This window comes from Leptosomus discolor, chromosome 15 (genome assembly GCF_034619465.1).
Source record: "Leptosomus discolor isolate bLepDis1 chromosome 15, bLepDis1.hap2, whole genome shotgun sequence".
NCBI classification, from domain to species: domain Eukaryota; kingdom Metazoa; phylum Chordata; class Aves; order Leptosomiformes; family Leptosomidae; genus Leptosomus; species Leptosomus discolor.
In genome coordinates this window covers 13,556,775-13,580,428 of record NC_141405.1, presented here as the reverse complement: position 1 = coordinate 13,580,428, position 23,654 = coordinate 13,556,775, and the positions used below count along the sequence as shown (strand labels likewise).

General features: G+C 41.7%; 1 protein-coding gene across 1 annotated transcript in view; it reads left to right on the top strand.

Moving 5' to 3' along the window:
- The window catches only part of SEC14L1 (SEC14 like lipid binding 1), a 38,787-nt gene extending 15,667 nt beyond the window's left edge, over window positions 1-23,120 (top strand). The window contains exons 2-15 of the mRNA XM_009950064.2: window positions 7,284-7,433; window positions 7,523-7,654; window positions 9,754-9,882; window positions 10,122-10,356; window positions 11,098-11,207; window positions 11,988-12,177; window positions 15,137-15,225; window positions 16,187-16,257; window positions 17,888-18,059; window positions 18,379-18,513; window positions 20,275-20,409; window positions 20,862-21,113; window positions 22,134-22,312; window positions 22,859-23,120. Coding sequence (XP_009948366.1) covers window positions 7,284-7,433; window positions 7,523-7,654; window positions 9,754-9,882; window positions 10,122-10,356; window positions 11,098-11,207; window positions 11,988-12,177; window positions 15,137-15,225; window positions 16,187-16,257; window positions 17,888-18,059; window positions 18,379-18,513; window positions 20,275-20,409; window positions 20,862-21,113; window positions 22,134-22,312; window positions 22,859-22,964 — 2,085 coding nt within the window. The 3' untranslated portion in view covers window positions 22,965-23,120. The remainder of the gene's footprint in view (window positions 1-7,283; window positions 7,434-7,522; window positions 7,655-9,753; window positions 9,883-10,121; window positions 10,357-11,097; window positions 11,208-11,987; window positions 12,178-15,136; window positions 15,226-16,186; window positions 16,258-17,887; window positions 18,060-18,378; window positions 18,514-20,274; window positions 20,410-20,861; window positions 21,114-22,133; window positions 22,313-22,858) is intronic.
- Window positions 23,121-23,654: the final 534 nt, after the last annotated feature.

The window sequence follows — 23,654 nt, the reverse complement described above, 5'->3', positions numbered from 1 at the left end:
TATCATGCTGAATAAGTTCTTGAACCACTGACAACTTGTCTTCCCAGATGCTGTACCTGAAAGCTCTGTTCACTGCATTGGAGAACATCCGTGATTGTTTTTCAAGCTTGTGTCTCTCAGTGTTTGAGAAATTAATTAGCCCTTAATTAGAGTTCATGAACAGAATCTGTGCAGAGTAGATTCTTGTTAGTACTTGTCTCATAATTTGTATGATGTGTATTTGTGTGGTCTATATTTAAAAAAAAAAATAATTAGAACTTCAAAAACTAAAAAGCCATTGTAGTTCAAGGATTTGCATAATTATATGAAATTTAACAGCCCTCTTTATGAAAATTTTAGACTAACTCCATCATTATGAAACTTAAAGCTGGCATCTATTCCTGCAAAGTAGAAGCAGTTGGGCCATTTTGGGCAATTACTTGGGAATGCTTTGCTTTGATAGATGCTATGTGAGCAGTGCAGGCACTGCTTGTTCCCAGTGCTGGAAGCTTACACTCTTAATACACTGCGATCATTTAATTGGAAAGTCCTGGGTCAATAGCACTCTTTACACTTGTAAGCAAGAACTTTCTAGCCTCTAAAATAAAGCAGAATGCTTGTCTCATTGATACTGACTTGTCCTATTGATTTTTCTTTGTAACTTACAGACGGGTTATTTATTTTATGTTGGATATACTTAATAGTCATCATTAATACTTAAGAGGCCAAATTTCGTCTTGTACCAGGGAACAGAAGGTGAAGAGAGTATATCCTTTTGCTGAGTGACTTGTGCCACAACAGGGTAAAATGCTTTTGGACTGTCACAGAGGGAGAATAGAAGAGGGACGGAGTGAAATAAGATCAGGGTGCAGTTGCCAGTGTAGTAAAGTGTGATGGTGAGAAAGGAGAGTTGTGCAATTTTTTGCCTGTAGTATAGGGTAAGGGGCTACTCAGTTTGCCAGGTGAATGTCAGTCAGTTCTCATTAACAGATTCACCGGAATACATCCCAGCACACGATGCAGCTGTCCCCTCAGAGCCATCTGCACGGCTGTCAAATTGAATGTTCTGCCAGTTCTCTGCTATTCACACCCTCAAGTACAGCTCGGTTTGTAAAGGCTGGATTTTCCTCTCTTCAGTGCAATTCTACTCTTCATAGAATTGAAGAGTGTTTCCTTTTTGAAAATTAATGTATTAAAATGTGGGGTATTGGGATTTTTTTTAACAAAACAAGATGGAACACAGAGCCTTCCTTCTTAATGGATGCTTGCTGCCTGCTTAATTTGTCTTGATTCTTAAAATCTTTGAAGTAGCTCTCGTACAGGTGGGAGATTATAATTTTTAATTCAGACAAAGGGCTTCCACACAAGGTATTTCCTGATGTACTTTCTAATTGCTTAAATCCAGTTCAGTGATGAGTTGTTATGCAAACATTTCATTGGTCTTGCTGTGATAGCCAGCAGGTTAACCCTTGTGAATCTTGCAGTAAGTTGTAGTGTCCTCTACACTGTTAAGAAAAGTAGTAGGGAAGGTCTTTTGCATCTAATACCTGCTTTTACAAATAGCAATTGTGCAGTGGGCCGTCATCCTAGTATTTTGAAAATCTGACTAGTCATACCTTGATGGCATAGACTGGGCCAAGATTTACAGACAAGTCAAAAGTAAGGTTGGGTAAACTACCTCATATTTGTCAAGGACCAGAAATGCACATACAGAAAATTTTGGGAGTTTCAGATTATATAAAGCCATTCATTCATAGGTCTGAATCTGCCTTTTCCATGCTGGGTGGGTTGTCTGTGGTCCCCTTAAGCCTCATTTGTAATCTTGTGTAACTAAAGCCACCTTGGTCTCTTCCAGAGAGTTCTTAGTACTGAGTCACTGCCAAGCAGCCTTTGTTTCCCAGCAATAAGAAAACTTCTCTCTTTGTAAATGAGAACACTTAATGAAGTGAAAACACAGTGGAGAAAAAACCACTTAAGCCTGCTTTGAACACGGGCTGCTGTGGAGAGCCATGCTGATGGGGGAAGTCAACTGCAAAAAAGCAAAGTTTAACTGTGCTGCTTGCATGGTAGCAGGGGTCTGGCTTGTGGCAGTGAAGCTTTAGAGGACTGTTCATCCTTCCAGAACTGGCTTCACAGAGATGTTCCTTTCCAAAGAGCTCACTACCTGTATATTAAAGATGTTTTTTTTTTTTTCCCAAGCTGCAGTCCAGTTCACATTTCCCCCTTTCTGGTGGCTGGGAATATGCTACCTTACAAAAAACCCCTATTTCTAGAGCTTTTTAAAGTATATCCGCTCTAACCATCTGCTTTCTTCCACACACACCCCCGAACTGATTACTAACATGTGAACTAGCATCCGTGAGAGAGACTGGCACTGAGATACGCACTTCTTTGTAGAAGTATAATGATTTTTAAACATATGTATGTATTAGAGACTATGAACAGCAGTATATAAGGGATGAGAAGGTGTTTGCTGATTTGTGGGAGTTAATCCAGAATTGTTTTTCCAAATGCGACTGCCAAGAATCTGAAAAGTCTTGGTTCCCATGAGTCAATATTCTTCTTATTGATCTACAGTGCTCTAATGCAGGGAAAGGAAGGAGATAGTGATGTGCAGGAATGATCAAGCTGCTGGAGTGCAGCCTGTCAAGCTAAGGGCACCATCGTGCTTGAGTGACCTTTCTTGTTTCTTGTGTGTTTATGAATAATTCAGAAATTCCACATACTCAAAGTGGATAGAAGAGCATGGTGAGTGGTGTTATGCACCTGCAGATTAGTACCCAGACCCGGTCAGGTATTGCAGGCAGAAATTAAAGTTTGTGGCACACACGAAGTGCAGTGGACTAGAATAGATTGCCAGGATGAGTCTCTGCATGTGTTCTCTTGAGGTGCCCTTGGAGAATCTTGTGCTACTCCTAGAAGGTTACTGTTCTAGCAATTTTGAACAGGAAACATCGAAAAGAAAAAAAACATCTTAACAGCTTGTTCATGCAATTGAGCTCTTAAGAAAACGCTCGATATGCTTCATTTTCTGAATGGTGACTAAAATTCCCACTTATTTCACCAGGTTAGAAGTTCTGTTTGGAGGATTCGGTTGCTATAAGAACAGCAGCACAATGGAAGGTCGTTTGCAAGTTTTGTCAGATCTGTTTTCTTCCTTTAAGTATAGAAGTTAGTTTTGAATCATCTAATGGAAATACTGAACAATCCCTATCCTTTAAGGCAGGAGCCTGGGAATATATTAATCTGGCCAGAGAGGCTGAGTAATTTATTTGCATAAATGACTGACTTTCCGCAGTGAGGACTGAGCACATGCCTATAACCAAGGTATTTTATTAGCCCTAAGCATGGTTTAAGAAGCAAAAAGCCAAAACAGAGTCTTTGGTCCTCCTGGAAATTGCGTTGGGATTATACCTAAATGCTATTCTAAAGGTGGTATTTTGAAAGGATCCTGTTATTGCTGATATTAGAATCCCAAAATCTAAGGGCAGTGGCAGCAAGTATAATTCCCTTGGGTATGAAAAATGACTGCAATGGGTTTAAAATAGTCTTACTTTTGAATTGCTTTCATGTCTTTAAATGCAGCTGAAATACTAGCAAAGATAAAAGTAAAATAAATCCTGTTATTTTGACTCTACTCTGAAAATGAGTTGCTAAGGGAAGCAGTTGGAAAAGCAGCTTTAATACAGCGCTATTTTGGTGGAAATTATGCTTGTCAATGTTCTTACTGTTAACATGCATTAAGAAAGTTAAGGGTTTATATAATGAGCCCGTTAAATGTGAAGTCAAGCTGTCTCACCATACTGTGTTGTTCTTGATGCACAATGCCAGCTTCTCATGTATGGGAATACACAAATGTTCCAGAGGCTGGTGGGAAAATGTAAAAGTACATTATTAGGGAAAAATAGAATTGCAGACCTAAAATCAGTTTTTTGAAAGCTCTGTGCGTAGCTGTCTCTTAGCCAAAGAGGTGTTGTGACTTTTCACGTCAAGCCCAGCACCAGTTTCACAGAGGCTTTGAGGATGAGCACGCCTGCGCTTTTTACTTGTTACATATCAGAATCTCCACACACTGTATTTTTTTTAATGTGACAGAAGGAAATGGTAAAATTAAGTAACACCCTTCCAACAGGCTTCTTAGATGCATTTAGTCCTACAGCAACAGCATTTCATTCTTGCATTGAGTCCATTAGGGTCACTGCAGCTGCTTTGCTTTTGAGGAGCTAATTATCTTTTGTGATTGTATCTCTAGTGCAATTGAAATTCTGAGAGAAAGGTGTGTAATATCTAATGATTTCATTAGTAAAGAGAGACCTATCAAACAGAAGAATGTGTGGCATCTTGTAATATACTCTGCTTTATCAGACTAGTAAAGGAATGTTGGATAATGCAGTTCAGTTGTTTCCTGTCTGCAAAGCTGGACTTGAGACAAAATTTCTGGTTCAAAACACCTCAATAACACAAAAAAATCCATTAGATTCTGTTAGTACAAAAGAAGCAGTGTTTGGTCTTTCTTTAATCTTCTGCTCTCTTAATAGCTCCAGTCTTGGTGAAGCATGTGCTGCTTTGACTCGTGTGTCTCTTACTGTGTGGTGCCACAAATGGCAGGTTTTCTTCCTCTGCTGCGTTGGTCCACGGTGAGGTGAGATCTGTGTGTCCTATAGTCTTCAGCAGCTTTTTCCTGCCTACTCTGCAGCGTGAAAGAGAACTATTTGCCACATGTGGAAGAGACAGCTATGCTTAAATGAGATTGAATATTTTTATGTGGCTACGGTTTACTATAATCACTTTTTCTTCAAACGAGGCTGTGCTAAGAGATGATGCATTACAGGAACATATTGGCAATGGTACATAAAGAAATAAAACCAGCCTAATTTAAGAGCCCACTAAAATTGACTGCGAACAGTTTTCAATATGCTGTGTGCGTGTTCTTCAGGGAGAAAGAATCCTGTGTCGCTGTTAATCTCTTTGAAACCTTCAAGTACTCTGTTGCTGTAAGCATTGAGCTTTCCAACTTTTGGCAGATAATTATTTTGTTCTCTTCCAAATTGAACACATTCAATTCAGTCTTCCCATTCAGAACAATAAATTCTTCTTGGGCACTTCTTTGCTCGCAGTTCAATAAACACTTATGAGCAGGTAATGTTGTAATTTGCAAGTGTTCACAGGGCAAATGTGAGGACTAAGGTGAGAAATGCATCAATATGTGCAATGAAGGAGACTTGCAAAGGCTTGGCATAGAGGAGGCTGTTCAGATGGAGAAAATTCATTGTGCTCCAAAAGTAAAAATACTTTGAAAATAAAAAAATGTTACGTATCTACTTCCCCATCTCTCCTGTCTATAGAATAATTGTTGTAACATAAGGTCCTTGAATAAAATAAAAGTATTAAATGAAGCAATCTGAAAACCAGAAGTACCTCTCCATTCTGCTGCTTCTGGAAATATTTTCTTTTTCTAACTTGGGTCACTTAACTACAGGCAATATAGCTAAAATAGGGATTAATTTAGAAAGAATGGTGAGACTTCTTCAGGGAGAGGGCTGAAGTATTCTTGAACGACTGTAAAATGTATAGCTTTCTGTCCAGAACAAGAGCCTCATAAAAGAAATAAGACACTTCTTATACCGTATTAATAGGACCCATCCTCCCTTTCTCTTGGAGCTGTGAAAGGTTTTTCCCACTGCTTGCTATTGTGTTACAACACTGCTGCTCTGTCACTTGTATTGTGCACACATCTCTGAACCCAGAAATTATTTCTATTCTTAATTTAAGCAAAACCAGCTGTGCATAGATGAAAAGGCTGAAAAAAGGAGCATGTGTACTCACTCACTGGTGTGAGCACATTACAGAGGAGCTTTGTGAGCTCAGGACAGTCGTGCTGCAAAAATGACTTTAAAACATGCACAAGGGGAAAAAAGCTGACACTGTGCACCACTGTCACCATAGTAACATTGTGTTCAAACTGTGTTTGCACGCTGGTAACAAACTAAGTATTTTAATTCTAATAAAGGGAGAATTAAGAGAGCTTTTGTCTTCCAGTGCCACCGTTGCGTACTTTCTGCAGCTGCTGGTGGTTTTCTTCCACACCCTCTCCCTGTTGGTGCTGTTCCTGTGCTGCAACCCCGGTGTATTCAGAGCAGTTAAAATCGTCTGAAAGGGCAGAGTGGATATTTTAGCTCTTTTAAAGAATTGTTTCATGTTCTGCTCTCAGATTTACTTTGTTACTGGAGTTTTCTTCTGCATCGGGACACCTTGCAAATCCTAGCTTTTCACCAAAGCCAACTAGATTCTGATAACAGCAGAAATGAAGAATTCAGAATGTGGAGAGAAGGCTAAAGGATTAGTTACTTTACTGCTATCCCATGAGGAAAAAAAAAAGCTTAAGAGAAGTGGAGGTACAGTGCTGACTGTGAAAGAAAAGGAAAAAAACCCCAGCCTAGCAGTTGTATTGTATTCTCTAGCCACAGTGGTTCTAAAACTAAAATTCAATGAGTTTACTAATGGCGATAACTCTCATTTTCCTCTTACCTGTTCTACTGATCCCAGATTCTTAACTGTCCTTTTATAGTGTGTCTGATTTAATGCCATCTCTGGGTGTGTCAAGTATTTGAGATCTATATTCTTTAACTGTCATCCAAGCTATTGCTAGCTCTGCATTATTGCAAAAAGTTTAAATTTTCGGAAGTGTGAAATGGCTTCATTGCATTGGAAAGGCTTGCTGTGTGTTGTTGGACATAACTGTAAGCTGACAAACTGTGTAGTGAAATTGTTATGAACACTCTGTGCACAGGGAGCTCGAGAGCTCTATTAGCTTAAGAAATAGGTTTTGAAATGTTTTTATTAGACCTTTGGGAGCTGTATGGAAAACCCTCTAGACAGCTTGGTGAAACACTGATAATTAGCATGTGGGGTTTTTTAAACCAACATGTAATTGTTTTGTCTTGTGGTGTTTTAGAACTAGAGGGTCTGATTTTCCTATTATTGCTGAGAAGAGAGTTGTCATTGTACATAACGAACAATTTATTTTTTGGAGGGAGTGGAGCGATGGAATGGTTTGTGTGTTTTAAAAATTGTTTTACCTGGAAAAGGCTATATTAGGGAAATATTAATAAATGGATTGTTTGGAATGCGCTGTGACTTTTTTCAGCTGTAATGTGGGCTCCAGGAAGGCTCAATCCCTTCTATGAAAGGTACGAAGGGCATCGTGCCTCCAGACGCTGGCGATGTCAACAAAGGAACCTTACGCACACCCTCAGGAATTAATTTTGATGGTAGCTTGTTTTCTTCTCTTTCCATCTTTATAGGCGTATGAAAGGAGGTTTCCAACATGTCCTCTGATCCCTATGTTTGTGGCGAGTGACACTGTGAACGAATACAAGAGCGAGGATGAAGCTATCCACGTGATTGAGCGGCGCTGTAAGCTGGATATAGATGCACCACGGCTATTGAAAAAGGTGGTTAGGTTTGAAGTGCCTGTTTATACTTTTGGGTATCCTTTCACATTCATAGTGTATCTTAACGGAATCTGTGTCATCTTCCTCAGATTGCGGGAGTGGATTATGTCTACTTTATCCAGAAGAATTCTTTGAACAGACGAGAAAGGACTTTGCATATAGAAGCCTACAACGAAACCTTCTCTAATAGAGTCATCATTAACGAGCACTGCTGTTACACAGTGAGTAACAGGCTCTTGGTGGTGCTACAGATGGAGTTAAGTCAGTGTTTAGATTTCAGGACTCATAAACAGAAGTTGGGTTGTTCTTGGCTTTTGCCTTGCAAGAAAAAATAACCAGCACACCACCATGAGTGATAACTGTTGTTAGTGTTAAATGTAACACACTTGCTTGAAGGGGTAAAACAAGTTTGGCACCCTCTTGCCTGAGCACCTTCGTAGAGAGCAGAATGCAACTTAATTTGCTGTGTTTGACAGCTCTGTTCAGGCAAATCTGTGGTCTGTAATAGCAGTGTGGGACTCGGTGAGGCTGATGATACCCTGACAGAAATGCTAAAGGGAAGTTCAACAGAGATTGTTTGACTTCTGCTCAGCTCAGACAAATGTTCATCGAGTCAGCTATATTTTAACCTAATTCTTTCCATCGTTCTTGGTCTTCAGTGCAGATGATTGCTGGTACAAAGGAGCCTGGTGGCATGTTTACTGCTATGCTCCGGTCGTGTGTTTTCTCTGAATGGCTTAGCCAGTACTCGTAGGCTCATACAGCACGCTCGTATAGCAGTAAAACTTCAAATCGATGTTGAAGGTCAAATCAAAGCCAGCAAATGTGACAGATTTGTTTGTATTGTAGTCTTCTTTTTATGTGCAGATGATAACACTTGCTGTTGTGTACACAACCATGGTTAAAAGGTCACTGGATGTCAGACCCACTTGACACTATCTGGGGGTTTTGTTGTTATTTCTGCAATTATTTCCAAGGCACATTTAAAAATACTTTTCCGTCTGCATTTTTTTTCTGTGAAAGCCCTGTTTAAACAGGGAAAATACTGTACAGAAAAGTGCATGTGATAAATATGTACAAAACACAATACTTCTACTTGCCCTTGCTCTACTCAGTCAAGAAATCGGTAGGTAAATACAGAAACCAGAATTTTAATTCAAGAAGAAATTGGTTTTAAGTTCATTCTTAAAGTTATTTTATAATTGAATTTATGAAAGGACAGGAAGATTCTTAAATGTTATGATTTGTACTTGTTTAGGCTGCACAAGCTATTCTTGTACTCCCCATTCCCTAATGCAGAAGAAACAAATGAAGAGAAATGTTTTTTTTCTGTAGCTGTCTCATTACAAGGTGTTGATATTGTTCCCAGTCAATTTTGGTGTGTTCTGAGGGGGAGGGGATCCTTAAGGCATGAGGACAGTTGCATGCTCAAAAATTTAGCCTTCTGTGATATTTGTGTAACGACAAATCCAGAGCCCAGCCTGGAAATTCCTTAGACAAGTCTTTTTTTAGCTGAAGAGAGTTTAGAAAACGGCTTTCCTTCAGAATATCGTCATCAATCACGGAATCATTTAGGTTGGAAAAGACCTTTAAGATCAAGTCCAACCAGAAGTAGTAACACCTCTGTTTCGGGATCATCTCTCGGCAAACGGAGATACAAGTGAAGAAGAAAGCTGGGAGTGCTCTAAGATAGCTTATTCAGCTGTCAACCGAGTGAGAAGCTTACACTTCTTTCTGTAGCATTATCATAGGAGAACAAAATAAAATAGTTTCAGTCTACAAAATACTAAGGTACTTTGTAGGTCAACAAGAGAACAATCTATTGCTGTATGTCTGCTGCAAACATGTCTAGACTACAGTGCCACGAAATGCTTATGCTGTGCTTGCTGCAGTCCTCTGGCTCGCTGGCCTTGGTCTAGTCTGACCTGCAGCAGCAGCAAGTTCGCTGTGGAGTACTTTACCCCGTTCCACAGATATGCTACAGTCACAGCCCCTATCTAGAGTGAGATGGTGTTAGTTGTATAAATGTGCTAGTCCTTTGGCTCTTGGCTGGTGCACTAGTATTTCTCTGCCCTCACCTTTCGTGTTAAAAAGATGCACTGTGCTGGCCGTGGGACTGTAGGAGAGCTGTTCAGCTCTTTATTCTTTAGAGTTACCTTTTCCAAACTGTGTTTTGCACATGAAGCAAAAAGGCTGCAGATTCCAGGCGAATGTTTTTGATTACGTGAACCTGCAAAACAAGAAGCACTCATTTCAAATATTGTGAGGAAAGAAATACTAAATGGGTAACTAAGCTGTATGACCTCCTTTTAACTAATAGGTTCATCCTGACAATGAAGACTGGACCTGTTTTGAACAGTCAGCAAGTCTGGACATAAAATCTTTTTTTGGTTTTGAAAGCACAGTGGAGAAGATTGCCATGAAGCAGTACACCAGCAATATTAAAAAGGTGAGCTTGCAGTCATGAAGGAGGTGCCTGGCTCCCTGTTACTGAAAGACAACGTGGCTGCTAACAGCTGAGTGACAGGCTGGGCTCTGTGCTCTAGCCTGGGGCAGCACGTGTGTGTAGGTCTGTGTTTTCAACTGGAATCTTTAGACAGGTCTGGCCATTTAATGGGTTTTCAGCCCGATTCTTTCTGTGTGTAAATGGGTGGTTTTAGTAGCTGAAGTAAATTTTCTTTTTTGAAGGGAAAAGAGATAATAGAATACTACCTGAAGCAGCTGGAGGAAGAAGGGATAACTTTTGTTCCTCGTTGGACTCCTCCTGTTGCATGTAAATTGGAGAGCAGTGCATCCCACGCAAGACGACCAGTTTCACCCGCTATTAATATACCAGATTCTGCCACAAAGGAGGGATTGAACAATAAGGAGATCCTCAACTCCTCAAGCAGCCCCTCGGAGCCCACAGCAGGAACGCCGGACGGTATGGTGGTCTGACTTGTTTTAGTGGGATTCTTTGTATTGTAGAGGCTCTCAGCACTGTGCTGCTTCTCATGAGCAGCTGAAAATCTTCACATTAGCATTGTACGTTACCAAACAAAGAGCCAAAGTGCAGACTTGCAAAGCAGTAACATGTGGGACAGCTTGGATAGCTGTTACAGGCTGATCTTTTTAGCAAAAGGAGATCAGATATGAGTGGAAAAACTCTTCGCTTTGCTGTTCTCTAGGTTGCAAATGAATGGTCTACTACTTGCCCTGAAATTCAGAGATGAGTATAGCTATAGCAATAATGGGGAGGAAAGGGCTGAAGCTTCCCTGGACACAGTGCTCTGTTTTATCTTCCTTCTCCTGCTAATAAGGGAATTGGGGAAAATTCTTGCACTGGGAGCTTTAGATCAAAGCTTCTGTAAGTATTTCCAGAAGCAGCAAGCCCTGTGGTGCTGTGGATTGACAAATCTGAATATACTGGCAAAATGCTTTTATAAATATCTGGCTTTACTACTTAGTTGCAGGAGGAGAATTAATTATCTTGGTTTACCATGAAGATGACTGTGTATGTAGCCTTGCTCGTCTTTTCACTGATTCAAAGAAACTTTATTCAGTCCTGACTGCACAGAACACAGAGCAGACGCTTCTCTGCTTCAGATACCAGCATATAACATACTTGCTACTTTGACTAGGGTCAGTTCAGGGCCACTGTGATCACATGTACCTCTCCTTTTAGACAAGCTGGATGCAGACTACATCAAGCGGTATCTGGGTGACTTGACACCGATGCAGGAAAGCTGCCTCATTCGACTGAGACAGTGGCTCCAGGAGACGCACAAAGGCAAAGTAAGTTACTGTTGGTCTCTTGTGGCTCTGTCTTGGAACGTGTGGTACGCAAGGTGGACCTGATGAGACATCACGCCACGCCTTCTGTGGCTAGCTGTTCCTGTTAAGTGGCCCTCCCTGATCAAAACCTGAACTAAGTCTATACAGTGGCAACAGAAGTTGATTGTGACTGTCCAGCTGCCTTTGCCAGCGAAGGTGCGTAGATGATTAGAGTGACTGCCTCAATGTCAGTGAACCGGCACAGGGAAATAACATCAGGTTTATAGGTCTGCCTGGTTCTACAGTAACCTTATTTTTACATTTGTTTGTTTTGGCCAAACATCATATTCTCGAATCTGTGTCCCTAAGTGCAGTACTGAAAGGGAAGCAATGTGGCCAGTTAAACCACTGATAGCAAGACTGGGGGTTTTCCAGTGGCTTGATTTGCATGTAAGTCTCTGCTTCCTTTTACTTAGCAATGAAATACGGTCTGTGCTTCATCCCGAGATTCATTTGAATTGGACTGACTCGGTGTGGTCATACCGGTGTAAATGGTTACATTGGAGTTCATGAAAGTTTTATATCCCTTAGGTGAGGGCAGCTGCAGTACCTGACAGGGCGCTTGTTTTTGTTGCAAACAAGACTGATTTGCTTGAGTAACTTCCAGTGTTACGTACCATCCTCTTGCATTGGTGCAGGGCTGCACATTTTTCAGCTTCTGTTGGTTTTTTTTGTTCTTGTTTCAAACTTCAAATACAAAATGGGGTTGGTTTTGTTTTATTTTGGTTTTTTCTTTAATAGATCCCAAAGGATGAGCACATTTTAAGATTCCTGCGTGCCCGGGACTTCAACATTGATAAAGCAAGAGAGATCCTTTGCCAGTCGCTGACATGGCGTAAGCAGCACCAGGTAGACTATATTCTAGATACCTGGAACCCTCCTCAAGTACTCCAAGATTACTATGCAGGAGGCTGGCATCACCATGACAAAGGTATGCTCTATAGGGTGGATATTAAACAGCCTTTTTATGTCCTGAATTAAAGGTGGTAGTTGTCCCTCTGTTAACTAGAGGTGACTGGAAAGATGGTTAGAACTTCTTGGTTATTAGCTACTAAATGCATTTAAATGGATGTTGTCAGCTCCAAGGTCCTAATCTTTCTGGCTAATACCAACTTACTTAACCCTCTAAAGAGCTCTGCTCTGCCATAGCTTAAAAAAAAAAAAGTTATTAATTGCAGTTCCATAGTGCTCAGAGATGCTTAGAGGGGTGTTATGCAAACACTGAATATTCTCTTCCAGTGATTAAAAGATGTTTGTAAATAACTGTATCTTTCTAATCAGCTTGTTTCTGATGTTGTGTAAGTCTGCTGATGGCATAAATGAATACTTATTTGGCATTGCAATCAGCTTAATGATGAGAAGTGGGATGTTGCAAAAAAAAAACCCCCATCAAATAGAGCAGGTTTATTTAGGAAGGGAAGAAGCTTTGGCTGAATTCCCTTTGTATGGTGAGCCACTGCCAGGTCTTTGGAACACGGATGACTCTGCCTGACACAGTCCCCTGTCCCTCTGCTTGCTTTATCTTGCACTGATCTTGTTGCTAATACATACATAGAAATGAAACGTTTTGGAATTTGTTGCTTGAGGCAAGCTGGGGTCTTTAGATAAGGAAATAACCTCTTAGTGTGAGCTATCTGTGTTCTGATTTAGTCTTTTCCCTGCTAGACACAATTGTTTCTGCTAGCTCTTCCTGTTACAAGAAGTCTATGAACAGGACAGGATGCTGTCAGCAGCAGTGGCCAGGAGTCAGGGAGCACACAGCAGAAGTTTAATCACTGTAAAGCTGAAGAGCTTGGGTGGCTCTCCCCTGCTGCTTTGGCTTTGAGAGGCCTCATACTGAGAAAATGGAAAATGAGAATATGCTTGTAAAGATGGTAGGGAAGAAGACCTGTGAATTAGTTCTCCCTTTCTGTCAGTTCCTTGTCCTTTGCAAAGACTTCCTCTGTCAACAGCACATAACTGGGTCCTGCCAGTGAGTAGGAAGGTACAGAATGCATCAAAGGGTTGTTTAATGTTTTTCTGAGAAGTTCTTCAGTCTTGTGGTGAACTTCATGCTCCACTCCCGCTCCAGTTCCTTTGATCTCTTTTGAAGAGCACCCACAAGTAAAGCATGGGTTTGTCAATAATGGAAACCGAATTTCAAAATGGAGCAATTCTCTATAATTTAAAATTTTGCAGTGGTGGGTTCTTTTTCTAAACCCTCTTATCCAGTATCGCTCCTTTCCTCCTACGTATGGTAACTGTGCCAAACTTCAGCTAGCTGAATTCTTTATAGCTTTTAGTGCTCAAGCAAAGGCAGCACTGGTTATAGAGCCTGTTGGCTAGAATGAGCTCTTAGTGCAAAGGAATAAAAGTTATTATTTTGGCTTGCAATTAGCACAGTTTTCTATACATGTGAGTGGCTTTTATTTTGACAGGAATGCTTCAATCAAATAGTTTTTTAAATCTCAAAGCTCTAATGGAATATAAAATACACAGTGATAATAGAGCACTGTCAGCTGAGACTTTGCTTCCTCTGCCGTTTGGGTGGACCAGGGTTAGTAAGCTATTAGTTCAGTCTTGGATGTATTGCATCTGTGAGGGAGGGAGACCTGCTAGGAAGCTTAATTGCACTTTTTGTTCAGTGTTTCAAAAGCTAAACAGTCCGTTCTGAGATAAGTGTGTGCTGATGTTGAAATAACATTTTGTTTTAGACCACCTGATAAAATAGAAAATGCTGTGAACTTTCGTGGGGGTAGTGTCTTTGCCAAATAAATAACTTGCCTTGACTCTGCAGTTTTGGTTGTTTGTGTATTTTTAATAGCATATCTTTACAGTTTCTTTCCTTGTGTCCCAAAGGACTTAATGATAGTGTGATACCTCTCTTTGCAGTTGTTGGAAGGAAGTGGAGCTAAACAGACAACAGGACATCAGGGAGATTTTTATATAGACAGCTCTTTTTTGTTGTTTTGTTTATTTTGTGTCCTAGCATATTCATTTTTATAAGTTGGTTATTTATCTTGTGTCTAGAATAGATGGAGCAAAGATTGATAAGTGTATCACAGCTTTAGGAGGAGGATGGAAGCTGTTTTGGACAACTAACTCCTGTTATGAAGAGCCAGAAATGCAAGCTTTGCTTCTCAAATTCAGCTAATGCAGTTGTTAAGCCTTTGTATCCTAGACAGTAGCAGGATGCCCCAGTATGCAGCAAGATGACTGTGAAAAGGCGAGGCTTTGAGTGCAGAGGGTCCATCTGAAGCTGATCTCCGGAGCAGAGTCCGCTCTCCCCAGGCGTAGCCTGCAGAAGTGAGGCTGTGTGCCAGTTCCGCATCATATGTAATGACATAGCTGAAAGGTGTGACTTCAGCAAATACTGCAGAAAGCAAGTCTCTGGGTTAACACCTTATTTCATTAATTCCCAGAACTCAGTGTAGCTGCCAAAAATGTTGCTGTAAGCTCTCTAGAGCCGTATTGCGTCATGTGTGATAGAAGGCTTACAGCCGTCACTGCAGCTCTTGGGTTACATTAATGGACTGAAGTTTTTCCTGTATCTTAGCTGTCCTGGAACCTAATTATAGTCCTGTGCCTTTAATTGTGTATACCAAGATCTTGTGTACTGATGTACTTGGAGTCCTTTGAACTTTTCCTTGCAGATAGGGGAGCTGTTTCTGCATCGAGACATCCCTGTTAAACTTTTACAGTTCACTTACAGGCAGTCTATCGCTGTACCTGCACAGGGTAGAGTTTATATTGCCGTCTGCTCCAGGTTCTTCCTCTTCCAGCTGTACAACAAAGTTTGAACTGACAGTGGCTTGTTTCCATGTGGATTTTTATCATAAAACTAGCTCACTCAAATTGTCTGTTGCGGTAAAAATAAGGATTATGTTGATATATTGGTTCTCGTTATTCAGATGGTCGCCCGCTGTATGTGCTGAGATTGGGACAGATGGATACCAAAGGCTTGGTGCGAGCTCTTGGGGAAGAGGCCTTGCTTCGATACGTAAGTATTTTTGGAGCCAGCAAGTTGCTAACCATGTGATATTTTCATTTAGAAATTTCCTTCTCTGTCAGAACATTCATCACACTGGATATTTTGATGTACTCTCTGGCTGTCTGGTTTTTGGTTTGAATACATCTGAAAGCTCCTGGTAGCTGATTTTCTGCATTCTTTCCAACTGCAAACTGATGGCGGAAAGGCGTAGTTCTTGGCAGCTCCTATAGTTACTGGTTAGCATTTTCACAGATTCTTCTGCAGTTTGTGCAGTGCTTCAAATCTCTGCATTTGTACAGAAAAGAAAATGCCATGCTCAGATTCTGTCAAGCCTCTATTTCAGGGATAAGAATAACTTATTTTTAAAGAACAAGTACTTGCCTCTAATTTTGCCTTCTCTAAAGGCATCGCTCAGACTGTGTTATTGTGGATCTGCTCGGTTTCCAAGTAGAAAGCTGGCAGAATTCCAGGTTTGCAATTTTTTTTGACTCGTAGTAATGACAGTCATGGCCATAGTAACCACTAGAAACAGAGGCTGGATTTTACTTTTTCTCTTCCAGTGGTCTTTCCGGCCACGTACTAAGTTTTGTTGGTTTGCCTTAGTTCTGTTTCAAGGTTACTTTCGTTGTCCTGAAAAGGGGCTTTAGTTTCTGACTAAATAGGAAATCAATGCTTAAGGGGGCAGAAGTGCAGGGACACTTCTTGTCTGTATCACTCTGGGGCCTCAGTTTTCCAGAGGATCTTGTTAACCTTTTACTGCTTTTATGGAAAGGCATGTTTATTTTTCAGTAAGATCAACCAATGTAGTGATTTGTAGTTCTTCTTTGGAAAAAAAAAAGCCATCCAAACAAACAAACTTGTGCTGGTTTGAGCTTGTAGTTTTACAACATTTGATACAAACATTTTTTTCGCTTGTACCTTCTACTGAGTTTAAGCCTGTCTTCTCTAAACAACATGTTTTCTTGTACAGGTTCTTTCAATAAATGAAGAAGGACTGAGGCGATGTGAGGAGAATACAAAAGTATTTGGCAGGCCAATAAGGTAAAATACAACCAGTGGATCTGCTCTTTGGGAATTACCTGGTTCATGGCGTGTGGGGGGGGACATCAGGCAATGTGGTGGTGCTGCGCGGAAGGAGGAGAGGGTAGGCTGCGTATCTAACATGCAGATAGAAGCACAGTTAACCGAGAGCCTCCCCGCTTACTGTTGGAGTGAATCAAGCCTGAGGGAAGAACAGCACCTGCTCCAGCCGTCGTGGTGTCATGCTCATGATGGTCCTACACAGGGGGTGTTAGGGCTTCTAGTCTCTTCTGCTGTTGGATGCCTGCAAAGCAATGCGGCCAAACTCCCATTTCTGTTTCTGGGGGGGGTTATAGGCAGATGTTGGTACAGGCTGCCAAAAAACTCAGGCTGTGATAACAATATCGTGGGTAACCTTTCCAGTAGTTTCAGGTGTTGTTTTCTTGTCACTTGTTCACCCGTAGTCCATACCTAGGCTCCTTACGCTCCGTTCTGGTTTGTGTTATCCATTTATTATATGCAGTTACTGAACCTTGATCCAAGGTAAGGTCATGAGGCTCCTGTGGAACCTGGTGTCTGGTTTTCCAAGAATGGCATGACTTCAGGTGAAGTTCAGTTGAAAATGGATTGCTGTCTCATCTTTAAGTCATTGTAGGGGTCACTTACGAAAGTGTTAACTGCAGATAGATTTAAGGGTGTGGAATGAATGCAGGACTGGCCCTGAAAAGAAACAGTGTTTCTTGGACTCTTTTCAATTTCTGACTCCTTCCCTTAATCTGTAAAGGTTCAGGGATGCGTGGTATGTCTGCTTATCTTCTCCCTGTTAAAGAACTTGCTGTCCTAGCTCTTGGTGGGAGGTCAAATCCAAGAGATGGGTTTCATATGTGTAACTGAAATTGTGCTGCCTCCTGGATCTTCATTTGTAGACGTAATCCTAAAGGACTGCATATTAAACATTTAAAGTGCAACAAAGAAGTGTTTGCTGTTCTGTGGAAGCCTTATGCATAATTTAATGGATGCTAGATGGTGCAGCACAGCTGTAAATCTTGAATTCATGCCCAGAGTGAGACCTGAACTTGGAAAGTAACTAAAGCATATGCTGATGCTCAGTATTTAGTATTAAGAACATATCTCTTCCTGTAGAAAAAGCTTCCCTCCCTGAGATCTGACAACAGAGCTACCTTTGCCATGTAATGGCACTGTTACTGTACTGTGTTAGTAGGAATCTGCACCATGAATGTTTAACATTCATGACAACATTCATCGCTTCATAGCAGCAGTGTGGCCACTTAATTGATTTCCCAGTAAAAGCAACGGTTTAACATTTGGGTTGGCTGTTGACAGCATCTTTTTTTGGCTTCATGTTAACCTTCTTCTGGAGTCTGAAGTGTCTGTGGGGCAATACACATGATGTGCAAAGTGATCATTGCACGTACTCTGTGACCGTGCTTGGCACGGTCGTAAGGCGTTCCTGTGCTGAGCACCTTAAACTTCAGTGCCTACAGGTAGCACAAAGCAAGGAGGTCAAATAGAAGAAACCAAAACACGCAGCGGGGTCCACACATTTCAGTACATTGGACACTTGCATAAGAAAGGAGGATTTTTATGCCATTGAGATTTTTCTTTTTATTTTTGTCTTTCTCAAATTCAGCTCTTGGACCTGTCTGGTGGATCTAGAAGGCTTGAACATGAGGCATTTATGGAGACCTGGCGTCAAAGCATTGCTAAGAATCATTGAGGTGGTCGAAGCTAATTACCCTGAGACTTTAGGTCGTCTTCTTATCCTAAGAGCACCTCGAGTATTCCCAGTTCTTTGGACACTGGTATGTTTGTAATTCAAGGTATTCCTCAGCGCTCTCGGTACACTGCTACACATTTGTAGTTTGTAAAAGCACTTTAGAGATCAGGCTTTATAAGCAGGAAACGTTACCATTTGGAAACATCTCTTTTATAGGATTCCTGGAGTAGATTCAAAAACCACTGCCTAAGAACTTGCTTGCCTAGTCAGTTAATTTGGCTTCTTTGTAGTGTGAACTTCGCATAACAAGGATGGTAACACTTAATGTGATCAAACTGATTCCTTCTAAATTGACTCAAGAAAAACGTGGAAGCCTGATCTATTCTGTTTTTCTTTATTTTTAGGTTAGTCCATTCATTGATGACAACACTAGAAAGAAATTCCTTATTTATGCTGGAAATGACTACCAGGGTCCTGGGGGACTGCTGGATTACATCGATAAAGAAATTATCCCTGATTTTCTTGGTGGAGAGTGCATGGTATGAATATAAACTAGTGGATATAGCAACTTATTGGTGTGGTTTTTGTTTTTCCCCTCTAAAGAAAGAAGCCTAGAAGCACAGAGTGATTCCTAATGTGGTTTGGAGGCAGGGGTTATGATGTAGGATTCCAGGCTTAGTGTTTTCTTCTGGATCCACTTTAAAAAAGAGAAGTGCTGCAATACTTCTATACAATGAGTATCAAGTAACGTATCGAAATAGCCAAGCACAATTGAAAGCTGTAGTCTCTGTTACCTGTCGAGTTCAAGCAGACATGGTAACACAGCACTGAGCAAGAGCTGTCACCATCAGCTGATCAGAAGAGCCTGTGTCACCTCAAAGACCCAGCTGGTGCCGTAAAGAGCCCAAGGAAATACGCGGCACATCTGCTAGCAGCGCTCAACAAACAGCCAGGTCTCCTAGCACAATGTGCACGTTGACCCCCAGCAGACCAACACCATGGCTTTACCGCAGCACGCTGATTTTACAGCCCCTTGTCACGAGCCTTGAGAGCTGTTTCCTGCCTAGACTACGGGTGTCAATTGAGTCTGTCATTTCAACATCTCAATGGTGCCGTAAGGTTTGTTTTCTCTGTAATGTTTCTGACAACGCAGGCTCACTGGTGTGACTGAGGTGTAGGAGCACAATTTTCTGGAGCCTCTGTCACAGTAACACTGAGATGATTGATTTTTTTCTGAACTCAGCTGTGTTAAAATACAATTTCAGGTTTGCTTTTTAAGCCCCTGTGCGCTTTCTAGATTAATTTCTGTAGCATTCTTGAAAATGCACCTAGGTCTGTTCAAGTACAGTCTCAAATTATAACAAAGTGCTATAGGACGTGTTGGAGTAGAGCATGTGTTTATCTTCAGTGGGCTGCTTTTTGCTGCAGCAGTAGCTTTCAGTGCAGAGAGTTTGTGCTATCTAATTGGGAGCTTGAGAAGCTGGCAAAATCCACTGCTTAAGTAAGCAAAAGTGAATGTTACCAGAAAGCAAACGGCTGCAATACTTTGTGTTGGTCACAGGCAGTGACAGAGTCTCTTTCTCTACTTCTGAGTATTTGAACAAAAATCACTTCTCAAAGATCCCTTCAATTCTCTGGTAATTCAGTTATCAAACACTTCGGCTGCCCCAAACACTTCTATGGAACCTTTCCTGATCAGATGCTTGTCTAACTTCAGTACCAGAGACTTTGTATAAAAGAAGATTGCTTAGGGAAGTTGGGTAATCGGTTCCAGTACCGAGCTGTCGAGATAGTTGTAACTTCAAAACCGTTACCTTCCTGACTGCAGTATCCATGTACCTGTTTGGAAACTTACTGTAACTCCCCACCATCCTTTGTCCTTCAATTTAGCTACCCCAGTTCTTTCAGGACTCTGTAGGCTATGGTTTTTTTTTTAGACTGAGTCGCTTTTGCCACTTTACTCAGCATTAAGTGGCTCACGTCTTTATTCAGTGTAGGGCAGTATGAGTGATAACTACAGCAGCTGCACAGTCATTGCTGGTGGTGGTGGCTGTTGTGTAAAAGAAGGTCTGTTCTTCTGGTGTCTAATTCTGCAAACTCATCTAGGCCAGGTCGTTGTACATCATACATGCATAAATTTATTTTACAAGCTATAAAATTACTTCAAACTGTGTTTGTGTATCATTCTTTAGAGTACTTGCTGAATGGGAGCTTCTGTTTCTGAAGCTAAGCAGGCAGAGAGCATGACAGGGTGTGGATGTAGAGAGGGGATACTTTTTCATGGCTGTTTATTCTTTTAGTGTGAAGTGCCAGAGGGTGGGCTGGTCCCCAAGTCCCTCTACCGGACAGCAGAAGAGTTGGAAAACGAAGACATAAAGCTTTGGACTGAAACAATCTACCAGTCTGCAAGTGTCTTCAAAGGAGCTCCACATGAGGTACGGTTGCAGCCTCCCCTTCTCTTCTTTCATCTTAACCCTCTCCTCTGGATTCTGTCTCTTGGACTGAAAATGGTTTAGAACTTGATTATTTCGTTGCCATGCTTCCACCTTGTTGTATAGGTCTGGTGCATAATGATGCTTTAGTAGCTGAAGTTTGTGACCATTCCTGGTGACATCATGTTGCCATGTAGTGAATATAACTGGTTTTTATTCTGATGGAAGCCGTATCCTTCTAAGCAAAGGCAATCAATATTCTCAGAAGCTAATTGAGACCTAAGTGTCATGTGTTAAAGCCACTCAGTCAGGAGAGAATTTGTATCTGTGATGCCTTTTTAATACTCAAAACTTAAGTTGAGCAACAAAAAGTTCTGTTCTTTGTCGTCTTTTCTGGTAGGAGTTTGTCTTTACTGAGCAGATTGCTTTTGTCTAATGTGACTTTTCTGTCTCAGGTTCTCATTCAGATTGTGGATGCCTCATCTGTGATCACATGGGATTTTGACGTGTGCAAGGGCGACATTGTTTTTAACATCTTTCATTCCAAAAGAGCCCCGCAGCCTCCAAAAAAGGACTCTCTGGGAGCTCACAGTATTACATCTCCTGGTGGGAACAACGTCCAGTTGATAGACAAAGTCTGGCAATTGGGGCGTGATTACAGTATGGTGGAGTCTCCCCTTATCTGCAAAGAAGGGGAGAGTGTGCAGGTGAGAATCCTCCTGTGGGAGCAGGTGGAGGCTGGCTCCAAAACTACATGTTCTAATTCCCAGTCATTAGTGACGACAGAGGTGGTTCAGCTCTGGACTGTCTGCTTGGCTGACGCTTCAGCCTACGGTCCTGGCGGCACGCTGCGGGGAACGGGGGTGGTCTGTACGTGGGCTCTGCTGTGAGGGGAGGTCGCATCAGTCCAACAGTGGCCGAGATTGATCAGCGAGGAATATAGGGAAGCCCCCTAGAAGGAAGGGTGCATCCAGAAAGTTGCAAGATGTGGTTTGTGCTGTAGTTTTGACCGTTATTTTCTGAAGTAAACAGTCTGTCTTTGAAGAATATGGTAGTGTCTTAGCTCAGCAATGAGAGAAGTCTGGGAATTAAGACTGAGCTTCTGTGTGTGTGTCCCTCTAACAGGCACCTTAAGGAGGAGCCTGTAGCCAGGGTTCCTGAAGTTTTCTTAATGGCATTTACAACCTATCCTTTAATTACCAAGTTTGATGTTACAGGCAGCGTGTTTACAGTCACACTCTGCCACTGCTGTTTCTTTTGACTTGAAATAAGAGTTGAGCAGCCTTTGACAAATGTTGCTCCTTAGGTCATCTGACTGGAGGTGTTAAACTGGAAATAGGAGCAGTGACCTCCTGAACGGCGCTTTCTGTGAGGCAGGAGCCTTGACTGCTCTCTTTAGTCTCAAAGAACGGCCGTTAATGAAAACAAATGGAAAAAACGGATATTGTTTTAAACGAGGACTTTGTCCTTTCAGTATATTTAAATCCTAACCCCTTGACATGTCCAAAAGCAGGAGGAACCACTGGCGTTCCACCATAACTTTTGTCGGCATGCTGTGTGGGAAGAGCTGACCGGCCCTGCCACTCGGCTGAGGAGCTGAAATACTGGCATTGAGGAGAAAATGATGAGCATGTAGGCAGTTTTTCTGAGCTTGGAAGAGAAATTTCAAGCCTGCAACTCTTTGTGTAACAAAGCTAACTTCTCCTTTTTGCTGTGGCTGCTTCCAGGGATCTCACGTGACGAGGTGGCCTGGCTTCTACATTCTCCAGTGGAAATTTCATAGCATGCCTGCCTGTGCTACAACCAACCTGCCTCGTGTGGATGATGTGTTAGCGTCTCTACAGGTCTCCTCTCACAAATGTAAAGTGATGTACTATACAGAAGTAATAGGATCTGAAGATTTCAGGTATGTCTGGCCAAGGTTCATGAAGGTCAGCTGATGTCAAACCTTTCTGATACTTAGATGCTCAAGCCAGTGTCAAGGTCACTTAAACACAAGTAAAATTGTGAGGACTTGTGTTTTCTTTGGCCTCAAAAAAAAAAAATTCAACCAGTACTGGTGCCCTGGGGCAGCTAACGTGTAAAAGGGGTTAATTAGTGATCTCATTGTCATTGTCACTGGTCCCTTTGCTCTGCTTTGAAAGCTGTGTGAGTTGTTGGGCTTGGCAGGTGGGTGCAGCTCAAAATGGGATTGAGTGGGTCCAGTTGCCTGCCAGCTGATACGCTTGACTGAAAGTAGTTCTCGGGCTTTGAACAGCATTTGGTTTTTGCAAGAAGGTGTTTGGTGTCTGCATTGCCTTGTGTGGTGAGGCAGAAAAGCTTTTGAGCACCTGCACCAAGACTCTTACTTGGCTTTTATTCAGTGTGCAAACACACACAATATAGATTCATGGCAGACATCAAAATCTTTGTATGTTCTGAAGCTTAGAACTGCTTTTGGGTTTTATTGCAGGGGATCTATGACCAGCCTTGAATCAAGCCACAGTGGATTCTCCCAGCTCAGTGCTGCCACCACCTCTTCTAGCCAGTCCCATTCCAGCTCCATGATTTCCAGGTAGTGCCACAACAGATGAAAAGCAAATGGATGAGATGGCTGGACCCTCGCCTGTGGCAGCTGACTGCAATACAGCATATTCAACTGGCAATGGCGCAAAAAAACCCCCACCCCACAAAAGCCTTTTTATAGATAGTAAAGTAGCTGTTTGAATTTTAAACTTAGTGGTTTTGGTTCTTTGTTAGATCCAACAGCTTGTCTCTTTAACCCTTTTTTCTAACTCAGCCATAAATATTGTTGCAAGTGTGCTTGCACAAATCCTGACTCTGAACACAAGGGCTCTCACTGAAAGGAAAAACAACCCGTGCATCAGTTAAGAATAGGTTTTTTTTAACTGTGTAAATGTTAAAAAGCAAAAAAAAAAAAGAGAAAAACCCTACCAAAAATGTTCTGTAGTGCATTAGAGATCAACTGCAAGTCTCCTGTCAGGACATTCCTCGCCATCTTAAGAAATCCCCTGTGATCTTCCAGTGCTGCAAACTGTTCTCCCATTGCCACTACCGTGATGTCCGAGACAAAGGAAAGCAGTTGCTGGATACTTGACTTTGTGAGTCCGTTTTTTTTCAAAGCATGCCCACAGAGCTGTGGCCAGGCTGTCAACACTAATACCTTTTGTACGAGCACATTTTTGGGGAATCTGAGCTCTGGGTCTTGATGGGTTAAAGCAATTCCTTCTTTCCTTGGATCTGCACTC